This window comes from Salvelinus sp. IW2-2015, linkage group LG20 (assembly GCF_002910315.2).
Source record: "Salvelinus sp. IW2-2015 linkage group LG20, ASM291031v2, whole genome shotgun sequence".
Classification (NCBI taxonomy): Eukaryota; Metazoa; Chordata; class Actinopteri; order Salmoniformes; family Salmonidae; genus Salvelinus; species Salvelinus sp. IW2-2015.
In genome coordinates this window covers 52,827,907-52,843,842 of record NC_036860.1, presented here as the reverse complement: position 1 = coordinate 52,843,842, position 15,936 = coordinate 52,827,907, and the positions used below count along the sequence as shown (strand labels likewise).

Sequence of the window (15,936 nt, the reverse complement as noted above, 5' to 3'; positions counted from 1 at the left end):
CATCAACCCCAAACTTTGTATGCCATCAACCCCAAACTTTGTATGCCATCAACCCCAAACTTTGTATGCCATCAACCCCAAACTTTGTATGCCATGGGCTCTCCAACCCTGTTCCTGCAGCTACCCAGTGCTTAATTTGGGAAACCAAGTGAAATCTGTTCAGGAACATCGTTTTCACAACTAAACATATTTCTGTTGTCAGCCCCTCTCTTTGCAGCTCGAGAAAAGAATGAAGGATAGAGAGAAGATGGAAACACATAGTAGTGAGATATTCTGTAGTTAAGGTATTGTCAGCCTATTAATTATGAAAATATATWTTTTTTATCCTTATCCTCAAATTCACTCTAATTGTAGGCTAACTAAGCCAAATGAATCTTTGCCTTAGAAAGCACTGTACATTTCGTTGTGTTAAGCTTTGAAACAACATCCACAACAACCATGTTTTCCACTCAGTTTCAACCTGTTGTTGAACTTTTTTCAAATTGATCAATAACTGTGCGGTGAGTTTTAAAAGCATGATACTGTTTTGATAGTAATAGTGATAGTGTTTGATGTGATTTTCAATTGTATTTACACTGATGTCAGAGTGGTTAGAGGGACAATAGATCGCCGAGTACCAGGCCATTAGCGACCTAATGGTTGTTAGCGAGTTGGGTACTACCAACGCATGTCCAGAGTGCATAAAAGGAGATTACCGTGACTCAATGGTCACGTGGAATTTTATTGCGGTCATGACTCATRACTGCCGGTGCGGCGGTAATACGGTCACCGCAAAAGCCCTATTTGGAGATGTATTGTTAGATTTCAGTGCAGCCTTTGATGTTATAATTTCTTATTGAAAAAACGAACTTGTTACGGCTTTACGTCCCCTGCCATCACATGGTTGGAGTTACTTATCCAATAGAATATTCTTCAATGGAAACTTCTCTAACATTAGATATATACAGTACCTCTATTTTTACAAATGATTTGCCACTTGTCTTCCAAGAACTTAAAATGAGTATGTATGCTGATGATTGCACACACTCTGCACATCAGCACCTACAGCCAGTGAGYTCACTGAGACTCTTAGGAAGGAGTTACAGTTAGTGTCAGAACAGGTAATTAACAATAAACTGGTCTTAAATACATCTAAAAGCATTGTATTTGGTTCAAAACATTCTCTAAGACCTAAACCTCAACTGGAGATGTGCATAAAGGGTGTGGCCATTGAACAAGTTGAGAAAGCTGAACTCCTAGTAGTAACATTGGATGGTCAGTTATCATGGTCAAGTTATAATGACAAAGTTGCTGTGAAGATGACGAGAGGTATGTCTGCTATAAAAAGATAATCTGCGTTTTTGACACAAAGATCAACTGTACTATTTGTTCAGGCTCTGGTCTTGTCCCATCTTGATTACTTTCCGGTAATATAGTCAGATGCAGCAAAGAAAGACCTAGCAAAGCTTTTAATTTATTTATTTGAAATGTAATATCTTATAACTGTACTTTGTCATGTATTTGTACATTTTATGTGGACACCAGTAAGAGTAGATGCTGCACGTGCAGTAGCTAATGTGGATCATAATAAACTAAACTCTCTCTGCCCTCTAGCTCTCACCTGTGGCTCCTCACTGGGTGTGATGACAGGGGAGGTACTGGAGGGTCTCTCTGGGGCTTCTCCCTCCTCTAGGGGAGAGGGGGGCTCCCACTGGGTGGTGCCTGTGGGGATGTGCCAGTAGTAGGTACCGGACTCGTCTCTGACCCGCATCCACCCCGCAGGCAGGTCTGTGTCAGTCTCAAACGCACTGCGATCCCAGTAAGATTCTATACAACGAGGAGGAACAAGTGAGATAAATGTAAAGAGATAACTAGGAAATAAGAGATGACAATAAATGCTCAAACCCGGAAAACAATTTGATTGTATCACAATCCCTGTTTACGGCAAAAGCAAAGCACAAGTCTTATACACAACCCTGCACTCAAAGCCCATCCATTGTTAAGATATTTTGTTGCCCCTCTTACCTGGGTCACCATCCGGCGTGCTGTTGGCTGTGCTGCCCTGAGACAGTGACATACAGCTGGAGTCCTCATCACTGGGTGCTGCATTTCTGCCCTGAAACAGCAGGCAGGTTTCCTTGACTTCTCTACTGTCATCTCGCCGAGACTCGCTGCTACTTTGCGCCTCAGACGAGTCTGTGTCCCTCTCTCCACCACTTGGAAGAAGTAGAGGCTCTTCCTCATCTTCCTCTTTCCCATGAGGGGCTTCTGAGGTTTCGATCAGCAGAGGCTCATTCAGGTCAGAGCACAGGGACCTCAGGGTCTTAGAAGAGTGATTCTGCTCACTGACCTCCACCTGCTGGTCCACCACTAAAGAGTTCTGGTTGGGGTTTCCTTCTGGGCTCTCGTTGTGATTCAGATCTTGGTCAGAATTTCTATTCTGGTCCTGCTGCCTCTCTGCCACCTTGCGCAGTTGATTCTGATCCTCCTTGAGCCACTTGGCATTGGTCCCTGTGCTGTGCTGGCCCTGCTCGTTCTCCTGGTTCCGGACCCTCTCCTCCTCTCGCTGCTGACTGCACTCATCCTCATCGATGTCATTGCCGCCCTTGGTGCCATTCAGCAGATCCAGAGGAGTAGATGTGGCATAATTGTGGCGCTTCTTGGTGGAGGTGGTGCCTTTGGCCTTCTTGCTCAGGTCAGAATCAAGCAGAGCACTATGTGGGGAGCGGAGGTCAAGGGTCAGTGAGGACGGCAGACATGTGTTCTCATTGGCCAGATCGGAGGTCTTCTCCAAAGACATAGCAGAGAGCTGAGAGCCACTTTTTGGTATGTGGGGAAACATAAACAGGAAATCACACAGAGGTAGGCCTACAGGTGTTTGTTTACCACAACATACACAAATGTATGGAGACTGAGTCCATTTATCAGTGTTTAAATGGTCTGCATTAGATAGATCTCATCTGATTACAAAAATATAGCAGGCATATGGTTGCCAACCGCTAGCTAGCTACTGGCAACGATTGTTATGCAGAGATTTCAGCTCCTCCCACCAGGAATCCAAGGCTACAGGCAACACAAACTGTATGCTAGTTAGGTAAGGGCCCACTGCATATTAGCTAGATGCTACTATGCAATAAAAATGAGGGACAGAGGACAGCACATCTAGCAAGCTCTACAGAAGAAAATACAGTTTCTTGGAATGTAGCCAGCTAACGTTAGTTTTCTAGGCTATCACTATTTATATCTAATCACGTGTGGCACACGTCTATCTATCTAGCTTTATAACTAACATTAGATTGTGTGTCATAGCTTATATGCCGTCAAAATGAATCGAGTTGGCAAGCTAGCTAGCTAATGTTTGCTAGCTAGCTAGTTGACTCGTAACACCATTATTATCCCATTATAAACACACCCGTGTGTAAATAACTTAAATGACCTGGTAACTTACCCTGAATTGTATTTTCCTCTCTTTAGTTTTCCTCCCACCTTTATATCAGTGGTAAATATATCTTATTCGTGTGGCTTTCCGGCAGACTCGAAGCTTTGTTGCGTATTGCTGCCTTTCGCAGGTCGGAGTGCGGATTGCACATTTTGCCCAAAAAAAGGGGACATGGGAAAAACTGAAATTGCACCCCATCCCACTTTGGCCCTAAACCAGTRGTATTCATGACCGGAAGTGTCATTCTAAAGCATATGTCTGAATTTGATTAGAGCTTTGATCAGCTTGTAAAATCAAGTCTGATACTACTTGAGCCTGATGAGCCATACAATAAATATATTTATTTTATAATCCCTACATTAAAGGCATTTTATGAGCCCAAGCCCAAAAAGCCCAAAGGATTGTGCCATTATCTATTATTTATTTTTACCAATACATAGCCTATGATAGGCTACCGCACATTACACAAGACAGAAAAACATAAATGCCCATAGATGTAGCTATGCTCTCTTGGGTAAGTAAATGAAACAATCTCCAGTAAACAAATCTCTTTGAGTGTGGATTGAATAGAGTACCACAGTATGAGTCATAATACTGTAATGACCTGACAAGATCATAAATGAACAATTGTCCAGACAGAGGCTTGAGTTTGCGAATTGACGGTTTATTAAACCAACTTTACACAGGCTACTGTTTGGGCCGTAGCACACGCCAAATAAATGACAGATAACCCACAAGCCAATCGTGACCTTCTCTTGTGAAGCCCAGACGAAAAAGAGGGAGAACAAAGGCTAAACCTGGTCTTAACTTCCAATGCTCCATCCCCCTGCCCAACCCCCCTCCACGCCACTCCGCCAACCGCCAGGATGCCCGGCATCAGAACATTCCAGGCATTCCCGTGATTGGCAGATAGCAGGTTGATTGGCATGTCGGACCCCGCGAACACTGGGTACTGGTCAGTACAACACAACCCTCTACTACCCTACCACATAACACACTGACTGTCTGTGCGGGTCGMTACAATACCCATAAAACCGAAGTTTCCAATCGTTTTTCCACCATTAATATTTCCCCAAATGGGATTTTTAGCAACAATATTCAACTGATATGAAAAAACTATACAGCTCAAATAAATAAAACATCATGTTTACAATAAAAAAATAGGTTGACCCCCGAAAGCCAGATGGAGATGTGTAAATTAGACACGCATTTAGTCCATATATTACTAGCATATGCTGCAGCAAATGTAGGGACCACAATGGAAATTAGTCCCTGACTTTATTGTGCAATCCCAGTCACTTTTACAATTATTTGTTTATACTGTATATGTATTTTTTTTACTGACAAATAAATCAATCCAAACTGTCCAGCTGCAATTTGATAAACAGAAAGAGACCAAAAAGTTTAATGACATTCAGAGATTGTCAAGCCAAACCTTTGATACTTGGTAAGCCTAAGGTAGGGAGGGATGTGTTTTCTGTTTGTCGAGACGGTATATTTATTGTTGTGTTGAAAATGAAAACCGTGATATTGAAGACCAGAAGTCGGTATGTTTTGTTTATTGGTTGTGTGGTGCATTGGCACATAAACCTGTTGGTGGAAAATTTGTTGCATATATTTTATATTATAAAAAATATGGCATCAAAATGTTGAAAATCTGATTCCCCCTAGCTGATCATTGTCTGCAACCGGCTTTGATCTTGAAGTAACGAAACAGGCAGGGAGAGTGAGCTCTTCTGTGGTTGTCAGCAAATCCTCAACCTTCTGGCCCGTAGCCCTGCATGACACCAACTGTGCCACAAAAACATGCAGAAGTGGCAAAGTTGATATCCACGTTTATAAACACAAGGTCGCTACAGTTATTGTTATTTTAGTTAATTCTATGAGGGGGGGTGTTCCATTTACTTTACAGTACAAGGGGAGGGTCATGCATTTATGACACCTGGAGTTGAACCAGGTGAAAGCTATGATCTGATATTGATTTCACTTGTTAAATCCACTTCAATCAGTGTAGATGAATGGGAGGAGACAGGTTAAAGAAGGATTTTTAAGCCTTGACAAGTGAGACATGGATTGTGTATGTGTGCTATTCTGAGGGTGAATGGACAAGACAAAAGATTTAAGTGCCTTTATACAGGGTATTGTAGTAGGTGCCGGGCGCACCGGTTTGAGTGTCTCAAGAACTGCAACACTGCTGGGTTTTTCACTCTCAACAGTTTCCTGTATGTATCAAAAATGGTCCACCACCCAAAGGACATCCAGCCAACTTGACACAACTGTGGGAAGCATTGAGGTGAACATGGGCCAGCATCCATGTGGAATGCTTTTGACACCTTGTAGTCCATGCCCCGACGAATTGAGGCTGTTCTGAGAGCAAAAGGGGGTGCAACTCAATATTAAGTAGCTGTTCCTAATGTTTTGTACACTCAGTGTAAGGTCATTGTAGTAGACCTACTTCCCTAAGTAAAAGCAGATTTTGCAAACATGCACATCCAAACATGTTATGCATGAAGTAACTTGTCGCACATATCAAAGATGATCTATATACTGAGGCTTCACCTCTTCCTCTCTGCACATATTCAGTCGTCATGAAGGAGAGTAAGGCAGATTTGATCTTGGTCACCATATCCAACATTGGCTAGTCCGTTGTTCACTTTGATGTAATCCTGCAAACAATATACAAACACAAATAACTGCATGGAAAGGTAACATTTTGCATGCCTAGATTGCCTCTTAAATACGTTTTTACCACAGAGAACGATAAGAGATGCAACGGGAACGGTAACTGAAAACGCCACACTCACTGCATCATCCTCCAGGATGTTCTCCAGGACACTGACTATGTCGTTGAAGGAGGGCCTTTGGGTGTAGGGCTCCAGCCAGCAGTCMCTCATCATCTGCAGTCTAGAAGGAAAGGGGATCCATATAAACTCAGCAAAAAAAGAAATGTCCTCTCACTGTCAACTGTGTTTATTTTCAGCAAACTTAACATGTGTAAATATTTGTATAAACATAACAAGATTCAACAACTGAGACATAAACTGAACAAGTTCCACAGACATGTGACTAACAGAAATGGGATAATGTGTCCCTGAACAAAGGGGGGGTCAAAATCAAAAGTAACAGTCAGTATCTGGTGTGGCCACCAGCTGCATTAAGTGCTACAGTGCATCTCCTTCTCATGGACTGCACCAGATTTGCCAGTTCTTGCTGTGAGATGTTACCCCACTCCTCCACCAAGGCACCTGCAAGTTCCCGGACATTTCTGGGGGGAATGGCCCTAGCCCTCACCCTCCGATCCAACAGGTCCCAGACATGCTCAATGGAATTGAGATCCGGGCTCTTCGCTGGCCATGGCAGAATACTGTCATTCCTGTCTTGCAGGAAATCACGCACAGAACGAGCAGTATGGCTGGTGGCATTGTCATGCTAGACAATGCATGTCAGGATGAGCCTGCAGGAAGGGTACAACATGAGGGAGGAGGATGTGTTCCCTGTAACGCACAGTGTTGAGATTGCCTGCAATGATAACAAGTTCAGTCCGATGATGCTGTGACACACCGCCCCAGACTATGACGGACCCTCCGCCTCCAAATCGATCCCGCTCCAGAGTACAGGCCTCGGTGTAACGCTCATTCCTTTGACAATAAACGCAAATCCGACCACCCCTGGTGAGACAAAACTGCGACTCGTCAGTGAAGAGCACTTTTTGACMGTCCTGTCTAGTCCAGCGATGGTGGGTTTTTGCCCATAGGTAACGTTGTTGCTGGTGATGTCTGGTGAGGACCTGCCTTACAACAGGCCTACAAGCCCTCAGTCCAGCCTCTCTCAGCCTATTGTGGACAGTCTGAGCACTGATGGAGGGATTGTGCGGTCCTGGTGTAACTCGGGCAGGTGTTGTTGCCATCCTGTACCTGTCCCGCAGGTGTGATGTTCGGATGTACCGATCCTGTGCAGGTGCTGTTACACGTGGTCTGCCACTGCGAGGACGATCAGCTGTCCGTCCTGTCTCCCTGTAGCGCTATCTTAGGCGTCTCACAGTACAGACATTGCAATTTATTTCCCTGGCCACATCTAAGGCACGTTCACGCAGATGAGCAGGGACCCTGGGCATCTTTCTTTTGGTATTTTTCAGAGTCAGTAGAAAGGCCTCTTTAGTGTCCTAAGTTTTCATAACTGTGACCTTAAWTGCCTACCGTCTGTAAGCTGTTAGTGTCTTAATGACCGTTCCACAGGTGCATGTTCATTAATTGTTTATGGTTCATTGAACAAGCATGGGAAATAGTGTTTAAACCCTTTACAATGAAGATCTGTGAAGTTATTTGGATTTTTATGAATTATCTTTGAAAGACAGGGTCCTAAAAAAGGGATGTTTCTTCTTTTGCTGAGTTTACTAGCGCACCAGTATCATGCAAATACACATGAGCAGTCAGATATGCCTGGAAATATTCCATGTAAAAAAAGTATCTGAAGGGGGGGGGATCATTACTCACATCTCTGGCCTACATGTCTCTGGTTCTGAATTCTTGTGTCCAGAGCAGATGTAGCGCACCACCAACTCTGAAGTCTCCAGGTTGGGATATGGTAAGGTCCCTAAGATTAAGACGAATCATTACAGCACTGTTAAAAAATACATGGCAAATAGAAATCCAGTATGGATGGTGTTAAGAGCTAGATGGGAGGGGTTGAATGGAGCTGAAGGGTGGGACTAATAACAACAAGATAACAAATGTAAAATATACTGTGTCTGTTAAATTGATATATTTTCAAAACTTTTGTGAAACAGCAAAGTTAAAAATCTACAATGTAGAGAATAGTAAAAATAAAGAAAAACCCTTGAATGAGTAGGTGTGTCCAAACTTTTGACTGGTGCTGTATACATTTACAAAAAAATATATATTGGGGATTGGAAATGATGCAGACAATTACATTGATGGAAGCTACAATCTATCTTTAATATTAAATCTGATCTACCCCCTAAAAAATAAAAATAAATTATTAATACGTTAGTGAATACATTTTTCTCAGTTAATCTCAGGTGCTCTTTCCATTTTACCAAATGTTTGCATCTCCCACAGCACAATGCCAAATGCCCAGACATCCCCTTTGAAGCTGTAGTAGTTGTTTCTGAAGTACTCTGGGGGATACCAACGCAGGGGCACATTTTGCTGCGAACAGAACCAAAAAGAACAGCCAAGTTAAATTATGCTCTGGTCACAACGTTTCAGTGACTCCAAGACAGTCCTCCTCACCATGTGGTCTCCTTTGTGGCTGCTGCGACGGCTCCTCATAAGAGTCAGGTCTTGGGCCAGTCCAAACTCTGCCAGCTTCACCTCTCTGGGGAAATGGTTCACCATGATGTTCCTCAGGGCTAGGTCACAGTGCACCACCTGGAGTATGAACAATTATGCAACAGAGATGATGGGGACTGTAGTCAAATATGTATGTGTGGTGACCACAGACAAAAGCTACATATATTACATTGTTGATGGATTTTTGGAAGGATTCTAATGTACCATTTTAGAGCGCAGGTGTCTCATTGCATGGGCAATGTGATATGCTGCTGTGGTGAAGTGCTTTTGCAGTTCACTGTCCCTGCTCAGTTGATGTTGATTCACTTGCAGGAAACTGCGCAGGGTCCCACTGCTCACCGACTCCAGGATCAGCATGTAAGGAGCTGGAGTAAAGGAAAATTAAACACACACAACACCACCTTACTGTATAACTTTTTGCCATGGTCCAAATTTCAGAAACAAAGAATGCTTAATAAACGAGTATGTGACTCTTACCCTGTGTGATGTTCCAGTCTAGCAGCTGCAGCACATTCTTGTGGGTACCCAGCTTCCTCATGATGTTCACCTCTCTGGCTACCCTCCTGTGGGTAACCCCTAGAGAGGACAAACCACGCTTATCAACTGTTTTGGTAGGTATAAGCTCCTGGGTGCATTTCAAACAGTAAACCTCTGATGGTGAGGGCTGTGATTGGTACATGTATTATTGTGCATTGTCTTTTTGGTATTGACTAACAACGTTAAATAAACTCAGCAAAAAAAAGAAATGTCCTCTCACTGTCAAATGCGTTTATTTTCAGCAAACTTAACATGTGTAAATATTTGTATGAACATAACAATATTCAACAACTGAGACATAAACTGAACAAGTTCCAAAGACAAGTGACTAACAGAAATGGAATAATGTGTCCATGAACAAAGGGGGGGGGGGTCAAAATCAAAAATAACAGTCAGTATCTGGTGTGGCCACCAGCTGCATTAGGTACTGCAGCGCATCTTCTCCTCATGGACTGCAACAGATTTGCCAGTTCTTGCTGTGAGATGTTACCCTACTCTTACAACAAGACATTCCTATCTAGCAGGAAATCACGCACAGAACAAGCAGTATGGCTGGTGGCATTGTCATGCTGGAGGGTCATGACAAGATGAGCCTGCAGGAAGGGTACCACATTAGGGAGGAGGATGTCTTCCCTATAACGCACAGCGTTGAGATTGCCTGCAATGACAGCAAGCTCAGTCCGATGATGCTGTGACACAGCGTCCCAGACCATGACGGACCCTCCACCTCCAAATCGATCCCGCTCCAGAGTACAGGCCTCGGTGTAACGCTCATTCCTTCGACGATAAACGCGAATCCGACAATCACCCCTGGTGAGACAAAACTGTGACTCATCGGTGAAGAGCACTTTTTGCCAGTCCTGTCTGGTCCAGTGACGGTGGGTTTGTGCCCATAGGCAACGTTGTTGCCGGTGATGTCTGGTGAGGTGTTGTTACACGTGGTCTGCCACTGCGAGGACAATCAGCTGTCCGTCCTGTCTCCCTGTAGCGCTGTCTTAGGCGTCTCACAGTATGGACACTGCAATTTATTGCCCTGGCCACATGCGCAGTCCTCATGCCTCCTTGCAGCATGCCTAAGGCACCTTGACACMGGTGAGCAGGGACCCTKGGTATCTTTCTTTTGGTGTTTTTCAGAGTCAGTAGAAAGGCCTCTTTAGTGTCCTAAGTTTTCATAACTGTGCCCTTAATTGACTACTGTCTCCAAGCTGTTAGTGTCTTAATGACCGTTCCACAGGTGCATGTTCATTAATTGTTTATGATTCATTGAACAAGCATGGGAAATGCTGTTTAAACCCTTTACAATGAAGATCTGTGAAGTTATTTTGATTTTTATGAATTATCTTTGAAAGACAGGGTCCTGAAAAAGGGACGTTTCTTTTTTGCTGAGTTTAGTAGTAAGCTTGGTGGATTTGTCCTTACCCTCTTTGGTCATCTTGCAGGTGACAATGGAGTGGCCCTTGCAGGTGCCACGTGTCATCTTAGCCTTGTAGTACACCCCTTCCCTCCCTGCTTTGATTAGTTGCTGTATGCCCAGCCCTGATGTGTTGAATGAGGAACCCTGGGAAATGAAGTCCCCGCTGTTACAACATTCTACAGCTTGATTTAAATATGAGAATGTTTTTTTACCCTGTAGCTTTTTCTTCAAACTGAGTTTACCGTTTGCTGTGGTCTCCAGAGAGACCTAGAAGCTGACTTGGTTGTCTGCCTGAGCAGGGGAGTGGGCGAGCTGGTGTTCTGATACTCCTGTCCCAGAGTGACAGAGACAAGCTCTAGTGGGCTTCTAGTCTCACGCACTAGACACTTCCTCAAGGTTAGGGGACTTATAGCTGGGGGGTTGGATGGAGGAGCTCTGCCCAATAGACCCTCAACACCCTGCAGCTCTCGAATGGTGTGAATCAAAGTGCGATACCTGGAAAGGGTATGAAGAAAGTTAGTGTTATACTGTATATTACTGCATCCAGTATGGAATTAACACATCCACTGCTGATACTGTATTAAGGAAAGGTACACGTTTGATATGTTAACAAGTAGTTGAGCTATAAACTTACTTCATTGTCCACAGAATGGCCAGTAAAAGGACAATGGTAACAGTAAACCCAGAAATACCGATTAAAATGTAGAACATCCCATTAAATTTGACACCATCTGAGAAAAGACATGTTCACCGTTACATCAAAGCATGAGAAACCGTCATCAGTAAACTTCTCACATGACATATGATTACATGACTCACCTACTACAGGATCTGTTGAGAATGTATTATCAAGATTATTTGAAGGTCTTGTTACGTTGCTGATGAGGGAGGTTTTTGTGTGATTGTTGCTTGCATTCACATATGACATTGTTCTGTTGAGTGCGCACATTGCCTTCATCTGAGGAATCAAGGAATCTGAGGAATCAAGCAAAAATATGAAATGATGAGGAAGGAGTTGTTCTAAAGTTCCCATCCACATCGATGGGACCACAGTGGAGAAGGTGGAAAGCTTCAAGTTCATCAGTGTACACATCACTGACAATCTGAAATGGTCTACCCACACAAACAGTGTGTACCTCAGGAGGCTGAAGAAATTTGGCTTGGCCCCTAAGAACCTCAAACTTTTACAGATGCACAATTGAGAGCATCCTGTCGGGCTGTATCACCGCCTGATACGGCACCAGCAACTGCAGGGCTCTCCAGAGGGTGGTGCAGTCTGCCCAACACATCACCGGGGACACACTRCCTGCCCTTCAGGACACCTACAGCACACAATGTCACAGAAAGGCCAAAAAGATCATCAAGGACATCAACCACCTAAGCCACGGCCTGTTCACCCCGCTATCATCCAGAAAGCGAGGTCAGTACAGGTGCATCAAAGCTGGGTCCAAGAGACTGAAAAACAGCTTCTGTCTCAAGGCCATCAGACTGTTAAATAGCCATCACTAGCCAGCTACCACCCGGTTACTCAACCCTGCACCTTAGAGGCTGCTGCCCTATATACATTGTCATGACGTGGCCCTTTCTGGGTATAGATCGGGGCTTCCCCCTCTCTGTCTCTCCTACACCCAGGTTCTGTAATCTCAGGTCGTAAATTCCTGGCGGAGACTCTATTCCCCTTTTCATGTAGAGAGACCACAGAGTGAACAAAGGATTTCACATGGCCGAACCCCTAAATCCACAAAATGGGAAAATGAAACACAATGTCCACTTGTGAGAAGGTGGGAATGGTCCGTGGACACTTAAGGGACGGGTATGACGAGCGTGTTTCATTTGGTGACCTCAGAGAAGACAGGAAACATAGATAACTACAGTTGAAGTCGGAAGTTTACATACACCTTAGCCAAATATCCTTTAAAACTCGTTTTTCACAATTCCTGACATTTAATCCGAGTAAAAATTCCCTGTTTTAGGTCAGTTAGGATCATCACTTTATTTAAGAATGAGAAATGTCAGAAAAATAGTAGAGAGAAAGATTTATTTCAGCTTTTAGTTCTTTCATCACATTCCCAGTGGGTCAGAAGTTTACATACACTCAATTAGTATTTGGTAGCATTGCCTTTAAATTGTTTCACTGGTGGTCAAATTTCGGGTAGCCTTCCACGAGCTTCCCACAATAAGTTGGGTGAATTTTGGCCCATTCCTCCTGACAGAGCAGATGTAACTGAGTCAGGTTTGTAGGCCTCTTGCTCGCACACGCTTTTTCAGTTCTGCCCACAACTGTTCTATAAGATTGAAGTCAGGCTTTGTGATGGCCACTCCAATACCTTGACTTTGTTGTCCTTAAGCCATTTTGCAACAACTTTGGAAGTTGCTTGGGGTCATTGTCCATTTGGAATACCCATTTGCGACCAAGCTTTAACTTCCTGACTGATGTCTTGAGATGTTGCTTCAATAAATCCACATAATTTTCCTCCTCATGATGCCATCTATTTTGTGAAGGCACCAGTCCCTCCTGCAGCAAAGACCCCACACACATGATGCTGCCTCCCCCGTGCTTCACGGTTGGGATGGTGTTCTTCGGCTTGCAAGCCTCCCCCTTTTCCTCCAAACATAACGATGGTCATTATGGCCAAACAGTTCTATTTTTGTTTCATCAGACCAGAGGACATTTCTCAAAAAAATTACGGTCTTTGTCCCCATGTGCAGTTGCAAACCATAGTCTGGCTTTTTTATGGCGGTTTTGGAGCAGTGGCTTCTCCTTAATGAGCGGCCTTTCAGGTTATGTCAATTAGGACTCGTTTTACTGTGGATATGGATACTTTTGTACTGTTTCCTCCAGCATCTTCACGGTCCTTTGCTGTTGTTCTGAGATTGATTTGCACTTTTCGCAGCAAAGTACGTTGATCTCTAGGAGACAGATCTCGTCTCCTTACTGGCGGTGTGATGGCTGAGTGGTCCCATGGTGTTTATATTGCGTACTATTGTTGTACAGATGAACGTGGTACTGTCAGGCGTTTGGAAATTGCTCTCAAGGATGAACAGACTTGTGGAGGTCTACAATTTTCTTCTGAGGTTTTGGCTGATTTCTTTTGATTTTCCCATGATGTCAAGCAAAGAGGCACTGAGTTTGAAGGTAGGCTTGAAATACATCACAGGTACACCTCCAATTGACTCAAATGATGTCATGGCTTTAGAATCTTCTGATAGGCTAATTGACATCATTTATCAGAAGCTTCTAAAGCCATGACATCATTTTCTGGAATTTTTCAAGCTGTTTAAAGCACAGTCAACTTAGTGTATGTAAACTTCTGACCCACTGGAATTGTGATACAATGAATTATAAGTGAGATAATCTGTCTGTAAACAATTGTTGGAAAATGACTTGTGTCATGTACAAAGTGGATGTCCTAACCGACATGCCAAAACTATGTTTGTTATAAAGAAATTTGTGGAGTGGTTGAAAAACGAGTTTTAATGACTCCAACCTAAGTGTATGTAAACTTCCATCCTCAACTGTATATCTCTGATTGTACACATTTCTCAATCATGGTGTTTTCATCTAATTCTTGTATAAAATGAATGAGTTGAATATGAAACTATTTGTGAAATGATGTAATGTGATGTTAAGCCTTTAATGTGAGAGAATTGTATTCCCTTTAAAGTTTAACTAAGTCATTGGCCTGCCCCTGTGAGCACAGACATGATCAGGCATCATAGAACTGCCTTTTCTACTGTTACGAATAAACCCCCCCTGAGGAAATCCTCTTCAGAACACACGTACCTCTGTGTAAACTGAGGTGGCACAGGTTTGAGTACCAAGACTAAGCAAACCCACAGCGTGAGCTGTGATTGCGAATAGTTATTGAATTCCTAACCATATCACGTGGAGCATTGGCTACACGGCTGGAAATGGTTAAACTCTGAGACTATCGATCCCTACAGAATAAGAGCAAATCTTAGATACTAATTACTAGTCTGTAGCTARAAATTATGTAAACCTGGGATGCGAAGAGATCACGACGACACATGGGTGTAAATATATATTGATCGCTATTATTCCCGAATGAGTGAGCGTTCATGTGCAAAGGATTAGCATTTCAATTAATATAATTATCAACTGTGTGTAGTGATCCCTTTTGTCTTTCCCGCTCTTTCTGTCCACACACTTCCCTTTGTCCACCAAGCCGTCATATTGGCTTAGCCCACTGGGGAACCTTCCCTATCCTTGTTAGCAACCTATCTACTGTTTGTTTGTTTATGCATTTCTCTGATTATTTAGTTAGTAAATAAATAAATAATTAAGCCAATTGGTGTATGAATGATTCATAGTAAAGGCTGGGTTCGTGCAGATAACCAACAATTTACGGCGTTTGGAATGASACTGACGTGAGGTAAAGAATAATTCATTAATAGAAGACTAATTGATCAGATATTAAAATATCTGAAGAGTTATATTCGGGAAAATTATAACTTGGTAATCTGAAGATTTTCCTTGGTGTCCCGACTTCCTAGTTAATTACATTTACATGATTAGTTTAATCACGTAATAATAATTAGAGAATTGATTTGATAAAATAACAGTCTTCACTTTTAATGATGCCAAAGACACGACAACATAGTCATGGAATCACTGGCCACTTTAATACTGGAACACTAGTCACTTTAATAATGTTTACATACTGCTTTACTCATCTTATATGTATATACTGTATTCTATTTTATTTTAGTCATTGCCACTCCGACATTGCTCGTCCTAACATTTATATATTTCTTAATTCCATTRTTTTACTTTTAGATTTGTGTATTGTGAATTGTTAGATACTACTGCACTGTTGAAACTAGGAACACAAGCATTTCGCTACACCCGCAATAATATCTTCTAAATATGTGTATGTGACCAATAAAATGTTATTTGAAGTAGGCATTGAGCTATAATTACTTTTGAATTAGTTATATTGAGCTGATATAGAGAGGAGATCTCACCCATAGAGCCCATGCAGGTAGATATTCAAACACCTTCTATCCAAATTCATGTGAAATCTTTTCTATTGTGATCACTGTGTGGACCACCTACATATGTTCTTCACCTCACTTCCTGTTGTCCCTCACTCACAGGAAAGAGGAGCGCAGTCTTCAGAAACACTGTCTCGCTGCAACAATTTAACTTTCAAGTCATCCTACATTCATGCACTAGTATGAGCTTTTGGGTGACAAATAAAAGCGGCTGTTGATTAACACTTTGACGGGCCAYT

At 42.8% G+C, this 15,936-nt stretch overlaps 2 protein-coding genes across 4 annotated transcripts in view; both read right to left on the bottom strand.

Moving 5' to 3' along the window:
* Positions 1–3,531, bottom strand: part of LOC111981927 (amyloid beta precursor protein binding family B member 1) — a 17,314-nt gene extending 13,783 nt beyond the window's left edge. For both annotated transcript variants that reach the window (XM_024013420.2, XM_024013422.2), the window contains exons 1-3: positions 3,428–3,531; positions 2,005–2,798; positions 1,601–1,806 (exon numbers count right to left, since the gene is read on the bottom strand). In XM_024013420.2, coding sequence (XP_023869188.1) covers positions 1,601–1,806; positions 2,005–2,779 — 981 coding nt within the window. In that variant the 5' untranslated portion in view covers positions 2,780–2,798; positions 3,428–3,531. The remainder of the gene's footprint in view (positions 1–1,600; positions 1,807–2,004; positions 2,799–3,427) is intronic.
* A 530-nt stretch (positions 3,532–4,061) lies between these two features.
* Positions 4,062–15,724, bottom strand: LOC111981929 (fibroblast growth factor receptor homolog 1). Of its 2 annotated transcripts, XM_024013425.2 has the most exons (13): positions 15,668–15,724; positions 11,501–11,656; positions 11,316–11,412; positions 10,924–11,176; positions 10,687–10,825; positions 9,208–9,306; positions 8,935–9,095; positions 8,671–8,808; positions 8,475–8,586; positions 7,912–8,011; positions 6,223–6,322; positions 5,978–6,084; positions 4,062–5,209 (listed from the first exon to the last, which is right to left on the bottom strand). In XM_024013425.2, exons 1-12 carry the CDS (start codon positions 15,678–15,680, stop codon positions 5,998–6,000), a joined length of 1,455 nt encoding a protein of 484 aa, XP_023869193.1. In that variant the 5' UTR covers positions 15,681–15,724; the 3' UTR covers positions 4,062–5,209; positions 5,978–5,997. The 2 variants fall into 2 exon arrangements, with proteins under 2 accessions (XP_023869193.1, XP_023869192.1); XM_024013424.2 differs by having other exon boundaries at positions 4,062–6,084.
* Between the last annotated feature and the right edge of the window lie 212 nt (positions 15,725–15,936).